Here is a 22,075-nt window from a genome sequence, read left to right as displayed (position 1 = left end):
TAGACTCCTTTTAAAATAAAACTAAAATGAAGAGAACTTGCCATTGCAGATGACTGTCATGAATGGTAAAAAAAGATAACAGCACCTGGTGAATCATGTTCAAACAAGAAGGTACAACACCAGTGTAGGCCTTTGTTTGTAATTACCATTTATCCATTGTCTCCCTCTACATGATGTCAGAACTCTCCAGAGTTTTAGTAGCTATCACCTTTAGCTTAACCATTCATAGTCAAAAGGATTCTTTTCCATTAGACATTGTTTCTACCAGAAATTAAATAGTTACAGATACTTACTATATGCGATGGCAGTATCTAAATATTATTTTTAAATCATAGCCTGTGCCGAAACTTAAACACATTCTGTATTGATTTTTCTGCTTATATATGAAGGCAATATTGCTTTTCCACATTAAAAATTCTAGACATATAAATATTTAATGTTATGGAGATGTGAGACCATTAGAACTGTACAATATATAGTTTTAATAGCTTTATTCATAGCCTTCTCTGTGACTACAAAGTATATTCTTGTTTACCAAGTAGCATCAATCATGGCTGGATTTGTCTTGGGATTAACAAAGGGATTTGAAAATACAAAGTGGGAGCAGGGAGTGGGTCTTTTATTCATGCATTTTTCATTCACGTCAAAAATCATGCTCTAACATTTAGCCTGAAATGTAGTTCAAAATATTTTACACTCTATTTACCTTCACTAAAAGCTGAACATGTATTTTAACAGGTTAGAGTAATAGCCAGCTTCTCCGGAAGGATACAGAAAACGATGTTTATATTTTACGGAAGCATATGATAATTTCATGTCTAGTAAACGTCCTCTGGAAAGTTTATCCTGATTCTTAATGTATGAAATAGTGACATGTTCAAATGTTCTTTATGAATATAGTCCATGTACCCTGAAAATTGAGTGCAATTTTGTGGGATTAGGAAGAGTGCATAATATCCTATAGTCTTGTGTAATCACACCGTGAAAAGCATAAGGACGATAAGAACTGAATCTTGTTGTAGTAAGCTCTAGCAAAATATCGAACTGCATATGTAGAAAGAAAAAGACACACAAACATGCACTTAGACTGTATTAGATTGTACAGACCTGGTCTTACTGGCAGGTATGCCCTGGTGATTACCTATGCTTTTTCTTAGGCTGCATTGTTGAATTTCTCATTTCTGGGTTGCCAGTGGTTGGCAATGAAATTATTAAAAAAAAAAAAAAAAAAGAGTTTTTACTTACTTGCTTTAGGACTACCTTTAATTCTTGCTGGGTTGATTTGGTGCTCCTTTAGTTTGGAAGTCATAACCTCAGTAGAAAAGGCAGACATACAACACTATTAACTCTTACAATCATACAGTTATGTAATAAGGTTTCTATTTAAAGAAAAAATAACCAAATAACCCCACACTGGAACTGGATAAAAAACTTGGCTTTAAGTTGTGTATATATTGTTTATCAGTAGAACCTTCTAATTCTGGCATTCTATTCAACTCTTTTTGTACAGTTCTTTTGACAGCAAATTTGTCTATCAGCAAAGAGGACTTGGACCAATTGAACAGAACACAATTCTTGTCCTGAATCCAAGTAATGCAAAACTGCTTCATTCCACAGGCAAAAGTCTGTAAGTTGGAGTTCTTTTGCTCTTATTAATTGAACTAATATTTCCATATATTTTATGCCAAAGAGTCCCTAAACCCATTTTCATGTGTTTTATATTACGTTTGTGCATTTATATACAATTGTGTAATTATAGCCTCTGAGTATCTTCAAGTAAAAAAATAAATAAATACAAAATCAACAAATAATAAAATTCATTTGCCATCTTTATCACCTCTGCTTTCTAACATTTCATACAATTGTATCTACCAGCAGATTAACAGAAGTGCAGAGCTCATGAATATTGTACATTATCCTTATAGATGCTAAGGCAGCCTGAGTGAGATATCTGAGATCAACTGAATTTCAAAACTGAGATTATGCTCTTGTCAAGAGAATTTTAAACTGTAAAGCTGTATTTTTCATTAAATGCTATACGTACGTTAGTATGTGCAGCATTTGCTTTTGATTTGTAGATAAAAAATGAAATCTTCACATCTATATCATTCTTCCAGAAAAATGTTTTTAACTTTGTTCTTCTACATTTGTGCTTGCAGATTTTATTTACCACATGGTTTGAGTGTAGATAAAAATGGTAACTACTGGGTCACTGATGTAGCTCTTCACCAGGTATGTTTCTGAAGCTTTAGTACCAGGGTCTTAATATTTTGCTAAAAAGTATTTTTATTTTCCTAGAGATTTGAAATGTATTGCTTATCTAGGCCTGTTAAGGATAACATTAAGAATATGCCTACAGAAATTGACCCCTGTGCATTCATGGAATATAGTTGTTTTGAATAATTTGCTACAAGGACCTAGCATGGAGAAATAATGGAATTATAGACTCAGACCATAGAATTGTGGTCTGAGTTGGAAGAGACCTTAAAGATTATCTTGTTCCAACTTGCCCTGACATGGGCAGGACCACCTTCCACTAGGCCAGATTGCTCAGAGCTCCATCCAATATGGCCTGGAACACTTTCAGAGGTGGGGCAGCCACAGCTTCTCTGGGAAACTTCACCAGTGATATCACTAACCTTGTGGTAAAGAACTTCCTCCTAATATCTAATCTAAACCTACTCCCTGTCAGTTTGAAGCCATCCCCACTTGTTCTATCACTACATGCTCAAAAAAGTGCATTTCCATCTTACTTGTGGGCAAGTACCCTCAGGTACTGGAAGGCCACAATGAGGTCACCCAGAAGCCGTCGAAGCCTTCTCTTCTCCAGGCAGAACAAACTCATTTGTCTCAGCCTTTTCCCATAGCAGACGGGCTCCATCCCTCTGATAATCTTGGTGCCTCCTCTGGACTCTCTCCAACAGCTCCATGCCCTTCCTGTGCTGGGACCCCAGGGCTGGGGGCAGCTCTGCAGGTGGGGTCTCACCAGAGCAGGGCAGAGGGGCAGAATCCCCTCCCTCCCCTGCTGCCCACGGGGCTTTGGGTGCAGCCCAGGATGTAGTTGAATCTCTGGCTGCGAGCACATATTCATACCCCATGTTGGACTTCTCATCAACAAATACCTTCTCCTCAGGGCTGTTCTCAATCCCTTCTCCTCCCAGCCTATATATTTGTGCTTGGGATTGCTCCAACCTAGGTGCAAGACCTTGCACTTGGCCTTGTTGAACTTCACAAGGTTTTCATGGAGCCCCTCTCTCCAAGATCCCTCTGCAATTTTCTGCTGTTTCTTTTGCTTATCAATGCACTTCAGTCTAGAAAGTGAAACTAAGTTGTTTACTTTGTAATGAAGGGAAATTTGTACTTTAAGCAGAATTTTCCTAGAATCAGCAGTATTGAAAAACTAATAATAGATATTATGGTCAATATATTAAGATTATGTTTGGTATATAAATTTAATTTATACACAGTGATAAGAGTTTTCACTAGACCATCTAGGTCTTAGGTTTCACCTTCCATTACTGAAACCTCTTTTCTTTTCCTTTTGACTGAAAAAAAGGTTTTCAAACTAGGAGCCAATGACAAAGAGCCATTACTGATCTTAGGAGTGGCTTTGCAACCAGGCAGTGACAAAACTCATTTCTGTCAACCAACTGATGTGGCTGTGGACCCGATCACTGGCAGCATTTATGTCTCTGATGGCTACTGCAACAGTCGGATTATTCAGTTCTCTCCAAATGGACTGTATGTGATGCAGTGGGGAGAAGGTACAGTCAGGGCTCTTGGTACTTTACCCATACTGCTGTTACCATGAACTCATCATGAACCACAAAATTGCTGATGTTACTATTAAATTTTTAAAATTAATTTCTGCAACTGAAATACTTTCCAGGACCTACATGAATTTCAGCTTTGTCCCTGTATCCAAATTTTTTCTTGGACTTTACACTTTTTCCACAGCTACTTGTAGTGGTCATATATTTACTAAAAATAAAAAGTAGGGGGTTGTTATCTTGCTTCCAGAATAATTACTGATGTGTCCTATTTTTTCAAGAAAATATTCTGACTTTCATCAAGCCAAATTTTTTTCTTAAACATATAAGAAAGGAATCAATTTTGCCAGATTTATGCCATGATTTCATCTATTAAGTTTTAGAATAATTATATTTCTACCTGACTTAAATTTATGTATCGCATTAAACTATGCTGAATATTCTTAGGAAATTGCAAATTCTAAATTTGAGATACATAAAGAAAACACAAGAGGCTACTGTGAGTTTTTTACCTAAATGCTAGGAGAAAGCAAGCTGACCTTAGTCTTTTCCCAGGGTTAAATTGCATTATGTGGCATACTGCTTCTAAGTTTCTAAGTAAAACTGATAGTTTCAGTGTGTACTTTAACATAAACTTGGGGTTGTTTTTTGTTTTGTTTTTGTTTGTTCGTTTGTTTGTTTGTTTCTGGTTTTGTTTTTAATTGCAGAGACTTCTCTAGGTAGATCCAGGCCTGGCCAGTTTCGTATCCCGCACAGCTTAGCCCTGATCCCTGATTTAAGTCAGCTGTGTGTTGCAGACAGAGAAAATGGTCGAATTCAGTGCTTCAGGTTGGAGACTGGAGAGTTCACTAGAGAGATCAAACACAAAGCGTTTGGAACAGAGTTGTTTGCAGTTTCATATGTTCCAGGTAATCTTTTTTCTTGTTCTTCATATATCAAGTACTTGCTTTATGCTTGGATGTCAGTGTTATTTCCTGAAGGGGTATTGTGTTATTTTAGGGCAAATATTAATTATCTTCTAGATAATAGTCCTGATGCAATGGAAAATTTGAAAACTACTTGTTTTCCTACTTGTGGATGAGGGAGGCTTGCATCTAATCTCTGCTTCTAAGAAATGACTGCTCCCTAAATGTTATCTCAACAAGCAGATGATCTTGCTGCTTCCTGGTGATTGCACAGTTAATCAGTTAATAATGAATTATTATTAATAATAACATTTCTAAGTATTAATTTTGAACTCCATTGAAGAGAGCAAAATTAAGACCAAATCATCAAATCATCAAAAAGGGTTTTTGGTTTCATAAAAAAAAAAAAAAAGACTGAAAGTTAACAGAAAACACTGTGGTTTTTTAATATCACAGTCTGGTTAACAATTACTGTATTAAATTATGGGATTAGATTTTTAATACCAATACTGAAGGTAAGGTAAATGTTAAGAACTGGATGAGGAATTTTGGCATGTTTGACTCCCAACTCCTTAATACCAAATTAATACCATGTTTCTCTCTTTTGCATCTGCCAAGAATGTAAAAAAATGCTGTGCTGGATGAGATGCTTGGTATCTATCTGTCTCTGACAGTGGAAAGAGGCATTCTGAGAGTGTGTGTAAGTCTGGATGCATTTTGTAGACATTCCTCTCTGCAATGAAACCAAAAGGATTGGTTTCATCCTTTGTTAAAGGAATTTTTTGGGTTGTAATCATGGTTTTTGTAGTTTTGCTCATGTTTCCCTGTTTAGTTAAGTGCCTGCAAAAATCTGTTGGGGAAGTCTTCTTAGTTAAAAAAAACAAAACAGGGGAGTTGTGGAGTCCCTAAAGCCGATTGAAATAACCCCCAGGTTCTGGCCTTGGAAGGACACGCTGTAATTCTACCCCTGCCTCTTCTCCCTAATACCCAAATTCTCCTGGTTTCTTCTTTCCTTGTTAATCCATTGGTTGTGGGACCCCAGTGACCAGACCTGTCATCCCTATAGGACACTGACCTTACCTGCCCTCAGTTCCGCCCCTGTGCCACAAGGTTATTGGATGCTGTAAATCATACTTAAGCCTGAGCAAGGCACACGCTCGCTCTCTTTTGCACTGGATTCTCTTCAGCACTTGGAATAAACCTTGCTGGAACTTGATCTTATGCAAAGGGCCTTATGCCTCTCTTTTGCTGAACTAGCATTGTGGCGTGTGTGGATGTGAGAGCTCAATTGCCTCCCCAAGTTGCTTCAAGCAGCCTTTCCACTGGAAAGGTTGACTGGGGCCTAGGCAGAGGCTTCACCCCTAAAAGACACACTGTTACACTCTCCTATTCACCCTGCATCCACAAACCCTTTGATCTCTTCTTCACAGTATCTTTCTGCAGACATATTGCCATTTTGAATTGACTTGTATTGTCTGGCCTTCCACCATTGCAGGCTCCAGAAGTTCATTATCCACTTTTTCAATTTATTTTTAATATAAAAAGTGACCATTGAATGCTTCTCAATCTTAGAATTTTGTGAGTTGAATAACAAACAGTTCCACACTCTCCCAGTCTGATGCCCCTTCATCTTCCCTTGTCCTCTGCAAACCAAAGAACCCTAGCAACCTTTGTCTCTCCCCAAAAGCTATTTAATTGCTTCAGCCCCTTGAACATTGTATTTGCCTTTGTCTTCCAGCATCGTTCGCTTCAGTGGAACCTTTTTGAGGTTCAGAGAGTAAAAGAGCACTCAGTACTCAATATGTGTGCATCCTAAGTTTTTGCATAGTGTAGAACTATCCCCTCTATTCCTAATTCTCCTCCTCATGATGCCAGACACTTTACTGAAATTTTGTCTGACACTGTACATGGAGGTGGAGATTTCAGGAGTATTTTAGGGATGGCTTGGAGATGTCTCTCCTGGGCTGTAGCTGCCAGTTCCAAGTTCAAACATCACATAGGAATGATCTAGATTAATTTTTAGGAGAAACATCACTTTATATTTGTCTTTGCAGGTGTTCTTCTGTCATCTGTTTAACAACTTATTGTTATAAAAAGTCTTTCTGGACTACCTTAGTATCATCAAGCTTTTGACTTCTCCACAGAACTCAGTTATCTTTCTCAGATTGCTAAATGTCATCGTTCGCTCCATTTTTCAGTCACTGATGAAAACTATAGAATAAAATTTCTGACTCTGATTACTTCAAGATTAGATTATTCAGACTTCTCTGTCCTGAATAATTATAAGCTCTGCCCATAGCTTTGCTCTTTGCTTCTTGTTCGTTAGTGGATCTTTCATTGAGCCCTTTGATAACTCACTTTCAATAACCTCTTATGCACTACCTTGTCCAGAGTTTTCTGAAAGTGCATGTTTATAGAATCTGCTTACCTGAGTGCTTTTTCTGCCTGTCCAGAGCTGAGGCACAACCCAAGCCATACCAACTTGTTCTTACAGGCCAAATTTGCCATGTCTTATTCTTCATTATGGATAATATCAACTTACTTTAGATGGATGGATGCCAGAATTGGTAATTTGTGTTCTCAAGCACCCTTTTGAATCCTTTTAGGTGGGCACTGCTTCAGCATTCTTCTGGAGAAGTGGCTGTTTGCAGTGCTGGATTACTTAATTTGGCCTGAAGTTTTTGATTTCACATTTGGTTTCCTTCTGAATTTGACTGGATGCCATCTAAACCTCATAAATTACTAATCTCCAACTTGTCTTACACCTTGTGCTTCCAGTTGAGCTGTCTCCTCTGATCTCTTTGCTAGGAAAAAAAATCAAGTCTTAGAAACTTCCCAGCATATTAAACAAACCTGACAAAACCCATTTCTTTGCCATAGGCCTCTAATCCCTGAGTTCCCCTTTCACATCTTTTCCTTTTGTGGTCCCACTTACTCCCCAGTTGACTTTCTGCTTTTGATTTCTTGAAAGAACTTTATACTGTCAGGTCAACTGTCCATAGCAAAGCATTCTTCAGATAATTTTTTTAACACCTTCACATTCCTTTTACATTTAAACTTTAGGTAAAGTATTGCCTTGCTGGTTCTTCTCATTTGAACTAAGTGTGCATCCAGTAAGTGACAAAGTTCCAGCTGTTACACCTCACTTAACTTTCTTCTTGTAGTTTCGTTTCTTGTTATCTTTCTGTCTCTCAGAGAGGCTTTTTTCATCTAAACCGTTACAGTTCCATCTTCACTGCATTTTGCTATTGTATGGGTTCTTAAGGCAAAACTAATTTTGTTGCAGGTGGTCTCCTCTTTGCAGTTAATGGAATGCCTTATCCTGGAGAGGCAGAATCAGTGCAAGGATTTGTGATGAACTTCTCTACTGGAGAAATAATTGATACTTTCATTCCACTTAGAAAGGTAGAGTACTGCACAGAGTGCCTGTTGCATATAATTATATATATGAGAACATTGGTAACATTCTACTTTTCCAACTTCCATAAGGCTATTGCAAGAAATAAGATGTTTTATAATGTAAAGTTTTTTAAAGGAATTCTTTATAGTACTAAATAAAAACACTAGAATTTTGGGTCTTAGCTTCTACATATAGTATACATTTGAAAATTTTACTAACCTCTAGATGATTCCTACAAATAATATCTTCAGCCAGGATAAGCCTACTTTATTACCACCAGTACAGTTCTTAAAAGTTGATTTAAGAGGATAATGAAGGAATTGAAATATTCATATATTTAGATGCTCGTAATTTGTCAAAAAATATAGCTTATAGCTAAGCAGAAATAATATGCAACTGTATGGTTATATCCCTCTTTACAGAATACTAGTGTGTAAGTTAAGGCTAAATGTTCTTCATGTACATAAAAATCATGGGATTTTTTAATAATTTTCTATATATTGTGTTAGACTAGAGGGTGAATGTTAATATTCCCACTTATTGGTACCACATGCACTCTTTATCTGCAGTCCAACTTTAAAATGTATTGAGAGTTATTTTTTGTGAGTATAGCAAATATCTGTTCTGCATACAAACTTAAAAAAAACTAAATGTGTGGGCTTCAAACCAAGATTCTTTATTTTTGAGAATATATATTTCAGCTGATAAAATGGAATGTACTAATATGAATAGAAATAATATTGATATAATTTGTTAGCATTAATACATGGAATAATCTTTATGTTATTATCCCTGGAGAAGGCAAACATTCAATAGAAATGGAATTCCTCTCCTTTCACACATTGGGGTTTCACACCAGCACCTGCTGCGTTTTCCAGTCTAAAGCAGGATTGAACATGGCCAGGCTCAAGTTAGGGGTTAAGAAGGCCTCATGAAAGTGTAGACACTTAAGGGTAATCTGTGACTGCTTATCTTCACAGGGCTTTGAGATGCCACATGATATTGTTGCTTCAGAAGATAGAACAGTCTTTGTTGGAGATGTTCATGCCAAAGTAGTGTGGAAGTTTGCATCTGCTGAAAGTATGTTCTTTTTGTTCTTAATGTCCTAACTTCACATTTTGTACCTTCAGGTCAGTATCACTTATCTGATACCCCTGGCCAAGAGCCTTGTGGCTTAATGAGTGAGTTGAGTGCACTGCAAGCTTCACCTGCAGCAGTGTGCTGCTGCTCAGTTTTCATTAAAAGACCATTCAGCATTTTTGTATGCTCTGTCAAAGAAGAGTCCTGGGCACATGATTTTGTCACAGGAGGAATCAACATGCATTTGCTTTACACTCGCATTGTCAATATCTGCTTAAACAAACTCTAGTACTTTACTAATTTCACTGTATCATTTGCTGAGAACGTAACTACTTCATGGGAGGTTATCTTGCAGAAAAATCCCAAGGTATGAAATAAAAACACAGGTCAACTTAAAAATTGTATTCATTTCATTGGGAGCATTTATCACTAGAAAATCTAGGATAATTTGGAGTCCTGTTTCCATACAGAGGAAACGCCAGTTTTAATCTAGTTACTCCCAAAGCAAGCAGCCTCACTTCAGGGAGAGGAACCTGATTAGTCAGACATCAATTTAATAGGATTCAGAGCTTCATGCTTGTAGGAATAAAAATGTAATCCACTGCTCCGTTATCTGGGATAAAAAAATATATGATAAAGTCTAAGGCTTCAGGATGTTAGTCATCCAGTAAGAGTCCACTGCTATAAATGACTAAGCTCGTTATTCCTTATTTGTTGTGTTTATAGTTCATGGATTTTCCTTTGGGGCATTTGATATCAGCTACTCTTAATAACAGGAGACTGGACAAGATAAATTGTAATTTTGATTGGATATGTTTTTATCTGCACCTAGTAAATTGAACATGAACAATTCTCATCTTTTATTCAAAGAAACATTAGAGTAACAAAGGGAATTTTTACAGGTTACATGAGGGAAGTCTTTGAATAAAATTTTCCTTTTAGTTTTTGCAGAAGTATAAAAGAGCAGTAGTTAAGAAACCCGGATTCAACTAGCCTTTAATTTACAATGACTGATTATAATAAACAGTTTTATTTTTCTGGCAATCTGTGAACCTTTAGGCATATGCATAAAATCTTTTTGTTTCATAAAAGCTGATTATTGCAAGCAACTTTCATGAACTGGGCTTTTCCTTTTTTCTATGGCTTTGTGAGCTACTGAATAGTTTATATTCTCTCCATGGTGAAATTCAGGTGTTGATGGGAATTTACTGTAGGATTGTACTGTACATTTGGGAAAGCTAGCAGGAAAATGTCACTGAGTACCTTTTTGAAATATCAGTTGTCCTGAAGAATGATTTTGTTTTACAGAAATGGAACATCGGTCAGTTAAAAAGGCTGGTATTGAGGTACAGGAGACAAAAGGTTAGTCTGATTCATAATGAAAATGAAGGGATCAGTATGTTCACATAGACTAGGGCTGCTTCTGCCAAGCTGAAGTGAAAAAATGCTGGCTAGTTTGACTGTTTTGTTTTTTGTGAGTTCCTATAGGAAGCACTAGAAAGAAGTCTGTGGCATTGTTACCTAGTAGGTGCTATTTCATAGCCAACCAAAACATTTCATTTTCAGTGATGACAAGTGCTTAATCATCACAGAATAAAAATTTAATGAGTATGTTAATTCCATTCTACCATCTGGTGTGGTCCAGATTGGTATCAGTGGCAGCTCCCTTAGATGCAGAAATAGCTCTGAAACACAACTGTGACAGTTACTCCCCAGCACTCTCCCCCTGTTCCACAATGCTCTACCACCAAAAAAAAGGGTTATTTGAAATGGCAGTTGGTTTATATTCTTGTGTAGGCTTTCAGCACACAGCCTTCTCAGTCATATCATATGGCAAGAGATTCCATTTTTTTCTATTTACATTTCTTCCCATAGATTTACTAGACCTTTTATTTAATTGATCTGCATGAAAACAAAACAAAGGAAAAAAAAAAAAAAAAAAAAAAAAAGTGGAAAAAAAATTAAAGCATGTAGAAACAATATAAGGAGATAGTACACACAACGGAGATTGAAAGGGTAAAATATCAATTAAGGTAGATGAAAAGTAATATTAACCACTTATATTCTATTATGTAGCTCATTTCCCTTTCAGAAAAAACAGTACCAGATTATGGTACTATTTATAAAGGCATTTAAAATGTTCAGATGTTTTTAACTGGTTTTCTTTAGTTAAATTCAGAGCTTATGTAGTTTGCTTCAGCCATGTATACAGACACAGAAAAGTCAAAAAATCACAATTGCCAATTGAAAGCATGTAGAATAAGGTAGAATAAGGAAAGCTAACATTATGAAACAATGAAATGCTTACTGCCATCACTTATCCTTTTATTTTATCACCATTGGTGCATCAGCTTGCCTCAGGCACTCAAAAGTGAAGAGCTGACATTACAGCGTGCTGTGTATCTAGGGATATGTAGATGCATTTTTGCTTTCTTTAGCTGGCACTTCTAATGTCATAGAGAAAAAATGCAATAGTAACACCAGGGTTAGAAAAAGGTTTTAAGTAACAATGTCTAAAACTGGTTAGAGTAGGTAGGCTGAAATTAACATCTTTCAGCTCCACTGGGAGAAAAGAGCCAATGGACTTTGTGTCATCTGCTTAATAAATGGAGAGGAGTGGCCTGCACTCTCACAGCCTCCTGGTGACAAACAGTTACAGCATGTCACACAGCTTGTGACATGTGGAAAAATATCTGGAGAACTGTAGCTTTGCCTGGAGGTGAGAAAGATGATGGAGGAAACTTTTCCTTAGCAGTAACTACTTCTTGAACAGACAGCATGTTTCCATTGTTATCCTTGTGATAACAGTGATATTGTTATCATTGTATTGGGGTTGAGGGTAAACTGAACCATTTGCTATTCCTTCGGAGTAGAACATCATTTTAATTTTGATACAGAATCAAAACAGAGTTGATTGAGAGTGTTTGTGGTGCCACTTACTATGACATGCTGTTTAGTTCTGACTTCAAAATACATAGCTAGACAGTTTTACTTACTAGAAGTTATCACAAAGCATATGCAACACCATAAAGATTTTTCCCTGAAATAGTTTTTCTCCTTGTAGGTACAGAATTAACAAATTACTCAGGAATGACTGGGTACAGTTTTCAAAAGCTCTCCAGATTTGTAGAACCAAAATTCTCTCATGAAATGTAAGGGTTCTGAAAACTTAACCCTTTGTCACAGTTTTATTAGAAAAATCTTTAAACTTTACCTTTCTGTTTATGATAATATGATGTATACTGGATTTCTGTATTTCTTGTGGAAGTGTCTTGTCTTCTTATCTAAAGGAGATAGTTAATTGATATTACACCACATTTGCAATATTGGATCATTGGGGTAATTTCCTATATTTTAAATAGTGGATACTTTTTAGGACAAAACTGTTTGACACTTATCCTCTCCCCATTTGAGAAAAAGGGAGGGAATCTTTGCTAATGAGTGGTATCATTCAGAATTTCTCTTCCTTTTATTTGGAATAACATCAGCAAAAGCCAAAAATGTCTCCATAAGAGTTTGTCTTATTTTTCCTTGTTACAAAGCACTTAAGGTATCCTAGCTTGTTGTTTCCTGTAACACCTTGTTCTGTGTTGCTTGATGCATGTGGATTACATATGGAAATTATTTTCTTTTTAAAGAATCAGAAACAATTGTTGAAGCCAAATTGAAAAACAAGCCAGAATCTACAGACCTTCTAAAGAATATGAATAAACAACACTTGGTCCAACAGGCCAGCAGCACTGGAGTTTCCTTTGTTCTTATTACAACTCTTCTTATTATCCCTGTTGTTGTCCTGCTGGCAATTTTAGTATTTATTCGGTGGAGGAAGACAATTGTCTATGGAAATAACTGTGAGTAACTGTTCTTGAGAACAGGCTTTTATTATTCCAGTTCCAAATATCACTGAACACTGTGGGGCGAAGGTATGGAGAGAGCAGCTCCCTGTGTCTTTGCCTTCCTGAACAGTTGCAGTGGTGCTGCATGCCAACTAAGGCTTGACAGGGACACAGCACCCACAGACCCCTTAGCCTTTAAGAGTGCATGTCAAGTTAGCACCTCTTCAGAACATGTATCAAAACCTTTAATTGGTGTCAAGGCAGAAACTGGTATCTCAGAAATTACTGTAATAAATTCATGTTGTATTAGCTAGAACTCAGAAATTTTATTACTGCAAGCATAGTTTGATTTTTTAATATGAGATCCTTAAATTGCTAAGAGCAAAAGACTCCATGGGTATTGCAGAGATACAAGCAAAATGAAAGCAGATACCATTACAAGAGATTATGTATTATTGTTCTCTCCTACTTAGTCAATTCTGTGAGTCAGACGTGCTTCCATAATGCACCTTAAACCATAGCTCTGAAAGCTTTAATTGGTACTTAGAAATTATGTAAGTGGTTCTAAATTCATATTATACAATGACTTTTTTTTTCATTAATTGGCAGACTGCATTTGATCACTAGACTTGTTATTTTTGATCACAAAATTGTTTTGTCAAGATACTTTCATCCAGAGAAGAATGTGTAAGTGGAGTAGACAACACAGTTCTGTCACTGGTCAAGACCTACTGTGGCAGAGTAGGCCATTCAGCAATCTAATATGGCTGTGAAAATGAATTGGTTATCTTTTATTTGAAGATTTCAGCATACAGCTTTGTGACTCTCTGTATTCAAAAGTGTTAGCATACCAAATGTGCTAGATAGCATATCAAATATGCTAACACTCTAGTTGATTGCAGTACTGCCATAAATGGCTTCTTAGAGCTGCTGATTGGTTTTTGAATGTCTGTGATTTTTATCAAAGAATACAGGTACTTATTTGACCACAGAACATTGGGGATTTAGTTTATTTTTGAAATGTACTTTATTTTTCAGCTGATGGGGAACACAAACTTGATTCTAGTTCAGGCAGAATTTTAGGCAGACTTAGAGGTAAGTAGTCACTGGAGATGTTTTAATGCAGTAACTGGGAGCTTTTTTACTGTATTCGTGTTGAATAACAGATTTGATGGAACTTTCTCAGAGGAAGGATTGGGGGCAAAGATCAGGGGTTTTTGAAAATGTCTTTTACAACAACTTTCATCTGTCATTATCTGCCTGCTAAAAAGGATGAGTCACTATCAGTGGGAGAGCAGCAACTAAAGTGAGTTATTGTGAACGTGGTGAATGAAATGAAGCACTTTGAAACTAAGGGCAAATGGATAGGAACATCAGTAACCTGTGTAGAGTTAATGAAATAATGGATGCTAAAAAAGCATAGTCTGAAATTTCTACCTTAAAGATTAATTTCCTTCTTCTTTCCTAATATATGCACCTAGCTTTTGTGGCTCATGTGCTGAATCTTTAAAAACAGTTTCTGGAAGCACACTTAAAATAATCACCACCATACTGTTTTGTTTAATTAGTAGATATTATTCCTCCCTTACAGTTAAAGCAAACCTTGTGAAAATTCTTTCCTTTCAATAGGGAAAGGTGGTGGTGGAATTAACCTTGGGAACTTCTTTGCAAGTCACAAAGGCTACAGCCGAAAAGGGTTTGACCGGCTGAGCACTGAAGGAAGTGATCAAGAAAAAGATGAAGATGATGGCACCGATTCCGAGGAAGAGTGTTCAGCATCTCCGCTGCCACCAGCACCTTCGTCATCCTGAAACCAGCCTTTCAGTTCTCCATTTTACGGTTCAACACAGAATGTCAGATTCCTTTTCCCTTAAGCACGTTTAAGATCTTGTGTATTTAATTGTAAACTGTTCTAGTCTGTGTGGGGCTGTACTGGTTCCTTTAATTTTTGTTTGGTTTTAGTTACGTTTTTTAAATAGAGGAGTGTATGGAAATTCCATATCAGTGCCGTTGGTTTTTATGTAAACATCTTAATAAAGCAAAGTCTTCTAATTGCAGGACTGATTCAAAGCAGTAGTATTTTATCATCAAATATGGGGATCTTGTAAATAAGTCTTACTATCTGCTTCATCAAAATATTTTTTCTGTAATTATTCCGTTGCCAATTTCTGTTTTGTGCCTTTCCTCTTCAATGTCCTTAACCTATTGCAGTACAGAGAATATTCAGTGCCACAAGAAAATGAAGCTGCTAAGTCTTCTTCTATTTTTTTAAGTCACTAACATGATATTGCATTGAAGGAAAGAAAAAAGTCTCTATTTAATTTTTTTCTTCTTCCTAACTTGATGTGTTTCTGGAATGTCTTATTTTTAGATGGTATCACTGTTAGAACACTATTTTCAGAAGCTGAATGTAATTTGTGTAATAAAGTATTCGCAGAGCATTGGCTGTTGGAGTGTTCTTCGGAATTTTTGCTTGCATTTTTGTATACAACTTTTGTAAAAGTTACAGGAGGCACTTAATACACTAAAAAATCCGGTATGTTCTACCAGCAGAGAAGAAAAATGCTATTTTGTATAGAAGCTGGAAAAATATTTTGGTTATCACAAGGTTGTTTGGGGGTTTTTTTAATACTAATAATATGCATACATGTACAAAGCCAACCTTAAACATCTAAAGAGGGATTTTACTAGTATAATAAAACTGCAAGGTATTTCCTTAATAAAACACATGGTCACAGCTAAGAGGAAACCTGTGTCTCAAATTAAATATGCAGATTAGTCAGGGTAGACATCTAATACTACCTGATTGGAAGTACTGATTTTTTTTTCTCCACACTTCCTTTTTCATTCATTCAACAGGAACCCTCAGTCTTGTAATGAGCACTCTCATTTAACAGCAGACTTACGGAAGTCCTGCTGGATAATTACCCTTTCTGTATGAGTCATCTGGAGTGTGAATCACTGTGTAACATCATAATGACTAATCAGTCCAGTTTGAGGATCAGAGAATAGTTCATGTCCTTTTAAAACTATTATGAGCAGAGTGTACACAGCTGTAATTGCCACAGGGTCTTATGAAACAGTTTTCATTATCGTCATTGCAGGTGTTGTAATAGGCTGCTGCTGGCATTGAGGTTGGAAAATAGGCTTTAAGCTCCTTGTAGTGTTTTTGCAAGGTTTATGGAGGAAGAAGGGTAATGATAGTGGAGAAAACGGTAAGGTTTCTTCCCCCAGCAAGATTTTATAAATCCCCCTTTTCTGGGAAAAAACAACAACAACACCAACAAAAACCAAAATCCCAAACTTAAAATGTATTGCAAGCTGGTTTCTTTTCTCACATATGGCAAAATTTCCAGGATAGCCATCTGAAATGCTGGAGTACAGGCACAATTTCATGTGAAATGTATTTAGTGCATACTTTTAAGCTGCTTCCTCTCTGATAAATTTTTGTTTTCCTAATGTTACAAGGAAAACAGTGTGTTTCTTGCTTGCTTTTGAAAGCAAGGCAGTATTATTTTGGGCTGTGGCCTTGATCCTCGCATATATGAATAAAAAGAAATCAGTTACTTGGGAAGAATCCTCTGAAGCTATCTGCAAAAACTGCTAAGTCACTAGTTTATAGGAAGTTTCCAGTGACAGCAGTTAAGAAAGCTGTGGTGACACTGCTGTCATTGGTGGTGTATATGCCATCAGTACTAAAAGATCACAGGGTTTTCTCAAAAGCAGTCAATAAGGGTGTATCTTGCTAACATTTGGTTAGCTCACCTTATGTCCAAGTGATGTTGGGTGTTCTCTGCTTCCAGTAGTAGAGTTTAGTGGAAGTAATATGCAGCTTCCCTCTGTGTCCTTTCCTTTATTTGACCTGTATCTGCAATTCTAAATGATGCTTTGTTGAGAGGGAATCAGCCAAACAGTTTAATTGCAAGTACAGGCTAAAACAGATTAATCAAGCTTTAATCATCATATCAGCTCGCTGGAATTCAGACATTGGTCTCTACAATAATCCTGGGCTGTCTAAAGAGAAGCAGGATGAGGAAGCAGATTCCACTCTGCTCTGGTGAGACCTCACCTGTAATGCTGCATCAGGCAATGGGGTTCCCAAAATAAGGATGTGGAGCTGTTGGAGTGGGTCCAGAGGAGGCCACAAGGATGATCAGGAGGCTGAAGTATCTCTCTTGGAGTTGGAGTTTTTCAGTCTGGACAAGAGAAGGCTCCCCAAAGATGTCATTATGGCCTTTGAGTACTTAAAGTGAGTTTGTAAGAAAGAGAGAAACTTGTATACCAAAGACTGTAGTGATAGGATAAGGAGGCATTGGTGTTAAACTGAAAGAAGGACATTTGGATTGGGTATTAAAGAGAATTTTTTTATTCTGAGCATGGTAAGGCCCTGGCACAGGTTGCCTAGAGAACCTGTAGATGCCTCATCCCTGGAAATGTTTGAGGCCAGGTTGGATGGGGCTCTGAGAAACCTGGTCCAGTGGAATGTGTCCATGCCCATGGACAAGGGATTGGATTAGGTGATCTTTAAGGTCAGTTTCAACCCCAGCCATTCTGTCATTTTCAATAACTGCATGGACAGGCAATCAACTGCTTTCCCGCAGCAGTTTTCAGCATCTCAGGTTTCATGCTCTAATTTTGTACAGGTGCAATGGCAAAATTAGAACATCTGAACCTGCTTGAAGGCACTGAATGTTCTTTTATCTCCTATCAAACCTGCATCTTGAAAAAACAGTGTACTAGAGACTTCATACTGCATTAGGAAAATTCATGTAAAAAGGAAGATACAAACTTTCTGAATCACAGGTCTCATTTTAATAAGCCAGCAGACCATCCTCCATCCTATCAGATTCTGTGTGCTAATATTATTTATTGTATTAAATGTTGAATTCTGGTTATTCAGTCTAAATTTTGGAGAGCATGTTTAAGTTGTTCCAGATAAGACTATGGTTTAATGAACAAATTTAATATTTAAAAGACATGATCCTACCTTCCATGGTTGTTGTTGATTATCTTTTCTTAAGCATTTTTAAGAAGGAAGAATCTTGGCTATTGTAGGGGCTGAATATTTTCATTAAAATTAGGCTGACCAATTAGTTAAGCACCTTTCTGTATTTCCATATGATGTATTAAGCATCTCCCTGTTTTAAATAGTCTGACCCATGGGAATTCTTACAGAGCTTTGGGAAGGTGGCTGTGATCCACTGGCAAGAGATGTCAGGTAACTTTTGGCACCTTTTTGTGAACCTGCAGTGAGAGCAGACTGGGGAAACTGCAAGGTGCCATAAAGAGGATGCACTGACCTGTAACATACAGGTTGCCACCCTTGTCACCTGAAGGCATCCCAATTAACTGAAATTACAATCCAAATTAAGCACCTGTCCTTGTCACCAAGTATCATTACATGTAAATTGATTCCTTGGGAAGCATCCTGATTAAGTAGTTTTCTAATCAAGCAGTGCACTGTAGAGTTAATGAGGATTTATAGATCATTGTAGTAAATTGCAAAAGCTTCTTCCTTGCCAAAACTATATTTATATAAGTTTTTATCAGAAACTTTTGGTCAGTAATGGCTGTCACACTACAATGTATGAGGATTAAGCATGTGTCATGCTACAGAGAAAGGGCTTGGTGATTTTTGGTTGCCGTTCAAATACATATATGGCAACGTGTTTGAAAGACTTTGTATGCATTAGCAGTAAAAGTTGTGAGGAACATCACTGCTGAGCAATTCAAAAGCAACTTTATTATTTAATTACTTAATTGCACATTAGGACATAAAAAAAAAAAATTAAGACTATATCATATAGTTCACAGTTTGTGTGAATTCATGTATTGTACTAGTAAAAAAAAAAAAAAACCCAAACCAGAACCAAATATTCAAGTAAATTAAAATTAAGAGTTGAAATTAAGCCACTGTACTTTCTACATAAAACAGATGCTAGTGAACCCTACTGTTTTAGCAGCCCGATTTGCCTTTACCTGTTGGGGCTTTTTAATTCTTAAATGTGATAATATTTTTATTTTTTTGCGTGAATTACCAAAGTTTATTAGTAAAATTTATACTGCTCTTTAGGCTCTTCTTGAGTAATGGGGAAAAAATAAATCTGTCTGTATAGCTAAGCATTACTGGCAGAAGAAAAGAGGGGAGGTGGCAGTGTAGAGAAGGATTTAACATGTACAGTGATAGCTACTTATCCAAGCAAAACCTGCAAATTTCTTGCTGTTTCTGGACATGGTGGCTAAAAAACCTAAAAGAACATTCAGCTGGAACTGTTAGACACATATTTTGGAGAGATAGGGCATAGTAGTCCATCTGAAAGCTGCATTAGATATTTTCTTAACACTACAATCATGAAGGCTCTTTATTTTACTGTTTGTTTCTTTATCTCCATTCCTCTCATATTTCTTTTTAATGAGTTGCATGTGAAGCATGACACCATGTGAGTGAAGCTCTGGCTGATTTCACTGTACAACTTCTAGAAAATATACAGATGATGTTTGGGCAGTATTCTCCTAGAGCACTATGCCAAAGTACTGGTCTAAAGATGCAGTGGAGTAATTTTTCTCCCTAGAAAACAGTCCGTGGTAACAGTTCAGCAAACGTGGGGAATTATTAATTACAGACTACATTTATTCTTCTGAGACATATGAGAAACCTTAATCTTCTACTCTTTTTAATTAGAATTTAAAGATTTCTTCAGAATGGACATTAGGCAACAGCCGTAAGAGGCTAAAGTTGGTGCTACTTATTTAGGGTTTCAGGGCAGAACCCTGCCATCCTCAGGCTACTGCAATCCTCAGTGCTTTGAATACCCTCTCCCCTCTGTTACTGCTTCCTTCAGCCATGACAAATCCTAAAGCGGCTGCTTAAGAGAAAATTTGCAGGAAAAAGGACTGAAGCCCGCAATTCTGCCATGTTTCCTCGGATCGACTCACGTCACACACTCTGTGCTTCACGTAAGGAAGTGGAGGCATGGCTTTCCTACAGGCACTTACCTTCCAGATCCTGCTCACGGCAACCGAGGTGTAACGAGTACTGAAAGGTGCCCAGTCCTTTGGAAGGTGTAAAGCTGTACTGAAAGTTTACCACAGTTGGCAGCTGTGGAATAAAACCACCTAATGCACAAGTAGAGTATTTTTGTACTCTGGCTCACAGGTCAGTCACGCAGCCCTCACAACACTGCGGGTCACGTTGCTGTCGCAACCTGTATTCATGCTCCCGTAATTATCGACAATTTTATGTGAAAATTACTGAAAATTCTGCCGCGAACATAGTTTCGGAAAGAAATCCTCGGAAGGGCAGGGCGGGCAGTAGTTCCTGCGAGCCCTGCGCACCCCGCGGGCGGAGGCTCCCGCGGGTCCAGGCTGCCACCATGCGACCGGCGCTCCAGCACAAATCCTTAACGTCTCCCTCTGGAAACGAACACACGAAAGCTAAGACTAAAAAAATTGTGTGCCAATATGACACCGGAACTATGCCTTCTGCTTTCGTTCTTCTTGGACTTTAATCTATGGGAGTGATAGATGGATGATGGTTTCTGACTAGGTAAAGACTCAGAATCAATCTGGTGGGGAAGCACAGGTGTTATTTACTGTGTATCACTGAAACGCTGCACAAACCAAAACTAATTTTCTTAAGGGCTTTTCTATTGGGGCTTTTATCGCTATGTCTGCTAGCTTTGTGAAGAGTAATGAGTATTTTTTGTGGTTTGTGTGGAATCTGATATGGTGTTACTCACTCTGTACAGAAGGGGAAAGTGAGGCATAAGACATTTAAAGGCATCAATTGTCAAAAATAATCAACTAATTTATGGTACTGAATTTGTGAAATCTGATTTACTCCCCTTTTAACCCACTTACTCAGATATCACTTTACAGCTTCAGGGCACCAATTTTTGCCACCAGCTGCAGCTTTGAATGCTCCAGCTCTCCTGGTAAGTTTTGAGATGCTTCTCAAGCACCCAAAAAAGGGCTCACCCCTGTGAGTAATGAGTTATATGTGGAAATACAGAATAACAGAAAGTTGTATACAAGTGATCTGCTCATCACTGCACTAGCAATTGGTAGTAGGGCAGCACTGCCTGGCAGAGGGGACATGCTATATTCCTACAACAGTTGTTGTTTACTGGCACACCTGCTTCTGCTACCAGTGCAGCAAAGTTGCTGAAGATCCCTTCATATTACTCAAGTTGAAAGGAGAATTGACCACGGAATGCAGCTCTTAGGATTAACTGCTCCAGAAACAAATGTTTTAAAATTCAATTTACTGTCTGGTTGCTTCTATTTGGAAAAGCCTTCCTCTTCAAATAAAAGCTTTTTGTGTACTGCTGTTCATTCAAAATGTCTACATGTTTTGGTTACCAAGATATAAACAGCAGGCCAGAAGGTCTTCTAATACGTGCAGAAGAGTGTAGTACCCATCTCTTCAAGACATTGCTAAATTTTGCCTTCTTGCGTCAGTTTTGGCCAAACAATGGTTTTGTTTCCAGTGACGTTCCTCATGTCAGTAGTTTGAAAACCCTGTATTTTATTTCCATGAACCTCCCTCATGCAGAGAAGACCACATTTCAGTGCACAGATAAGTCACTAATGCCTGCTTGTTAATATAGTAGACCAAAACTACCAAGAAGCCCAAACAATCAGCAATATGTTAAATATTTCTATGTTTTCCCCATTACTCTCTCACTGCAGCATTTTCTTTCTCTTCAGTGTAGCTCTAACAACTCCACAGCACTTGTGTTATCCCAGAGCTGCCCCAGAAAACAGCTCTGATGTATTGTGCACAATTCAGGAACTAATCACTTGGAGTAAGAAAAAAATAAAAGAGGCTGGTTCTCTTATGCAGCTACCAAAGCAGAAAAGTCTTACAAACAATGCCATACACTCCAGTTTCATCCCTGACAATAGTATTTTCTTCAAAAGCATGATATATAAAAATAAATACTTATTCTGTGTGTGCACACATACACAATTCAGAAAGACTTTCTGAAGACTTGGTGGAGAAAAACTGTATCTGTAGGACTGCAGTTTCAGAAGACACAAAATAGTTTGAGTATTAATTATTTTTCATTTGAAGTTTAAGAT

General features: G+C 37.3%; 1 protein-coding gene across 16 annotated transcripts in view; it reads left to right on the top strand.

Annotated features, from left to right (window-relative positions):
• The window catches only part of PAM (peptidylglycine alpha-amidating monooxygenase), a 133,243-nt gene extending 117,811 nt beyond the window's left edge, over positions 1–15,432 (top strand). For 4 of the 16 annotated variants that reach the window (XM_040089258.1, XM_040089269.1, XM_058423968.1 and 1 more), the window contains 10 exons: positions 1,511–1,627; positions 2,160–2,232; positions 3,557–3,764; positions 4,478–4,678; positions 7,962–8,080; positions 9,056–9,155; positions 10,464–10,517; positions 12,794–13,006; positions 14,030–14,086; positions 14,621–15,432. In XM_040089258.1, coding sequence (XP_039945192.1) covers positions 1,511–1,627; positions 2,160–2,232; positions 3,557–3,764; positions 4,478–4,678; positions 7,962–8,080; positions 9,056–9,155; positions 10,464–10,517; positions 12,794–13,006; positions 14,030–14,086; positions 14,621–14,802 — 1,324 coding nt within the window. In that variant the 3' untranslated portion in view covers positions 14,803–15,432. The remainder of the gene's footprint in view (positions 1–1,510; positions 1,628–2,159; positions 2,233–3,556; positions 3,765–4,477; positions 4,679–7,961; positions 8,081–9,055; positions 9,156–10,463; positions 10,518–12,793; positions 13,007–14,029; positions 14,087–14,620) is intronic. The other 12 variants (XM_040089265.1, XM_040089273.1, XM_058423969.1 and 9 more) reach the window with 4 other exon arrangements.
• Positions 15,433–22,075: the final 6,643 nt, after the last annotated feature.

The sequence above is a fragment of the Hirundo rustica genome, chromosome Z, assembly GCF_015227805.2.
Source record: "Hirundo rustica isolate bHirRus1 chromosome Z, bHirRus1.pri.v3, whole genome shotgun sequence".
NCBI classification, from domain to species: Eukaryota; Metazoa; Chordata; class Aves; order Passeriformes; family Hirundinidae; genus Hirundo; species Hirundo rustica.
This window is presented reverse-complemented; position numbering and strand designations above follow the sequence as displayed.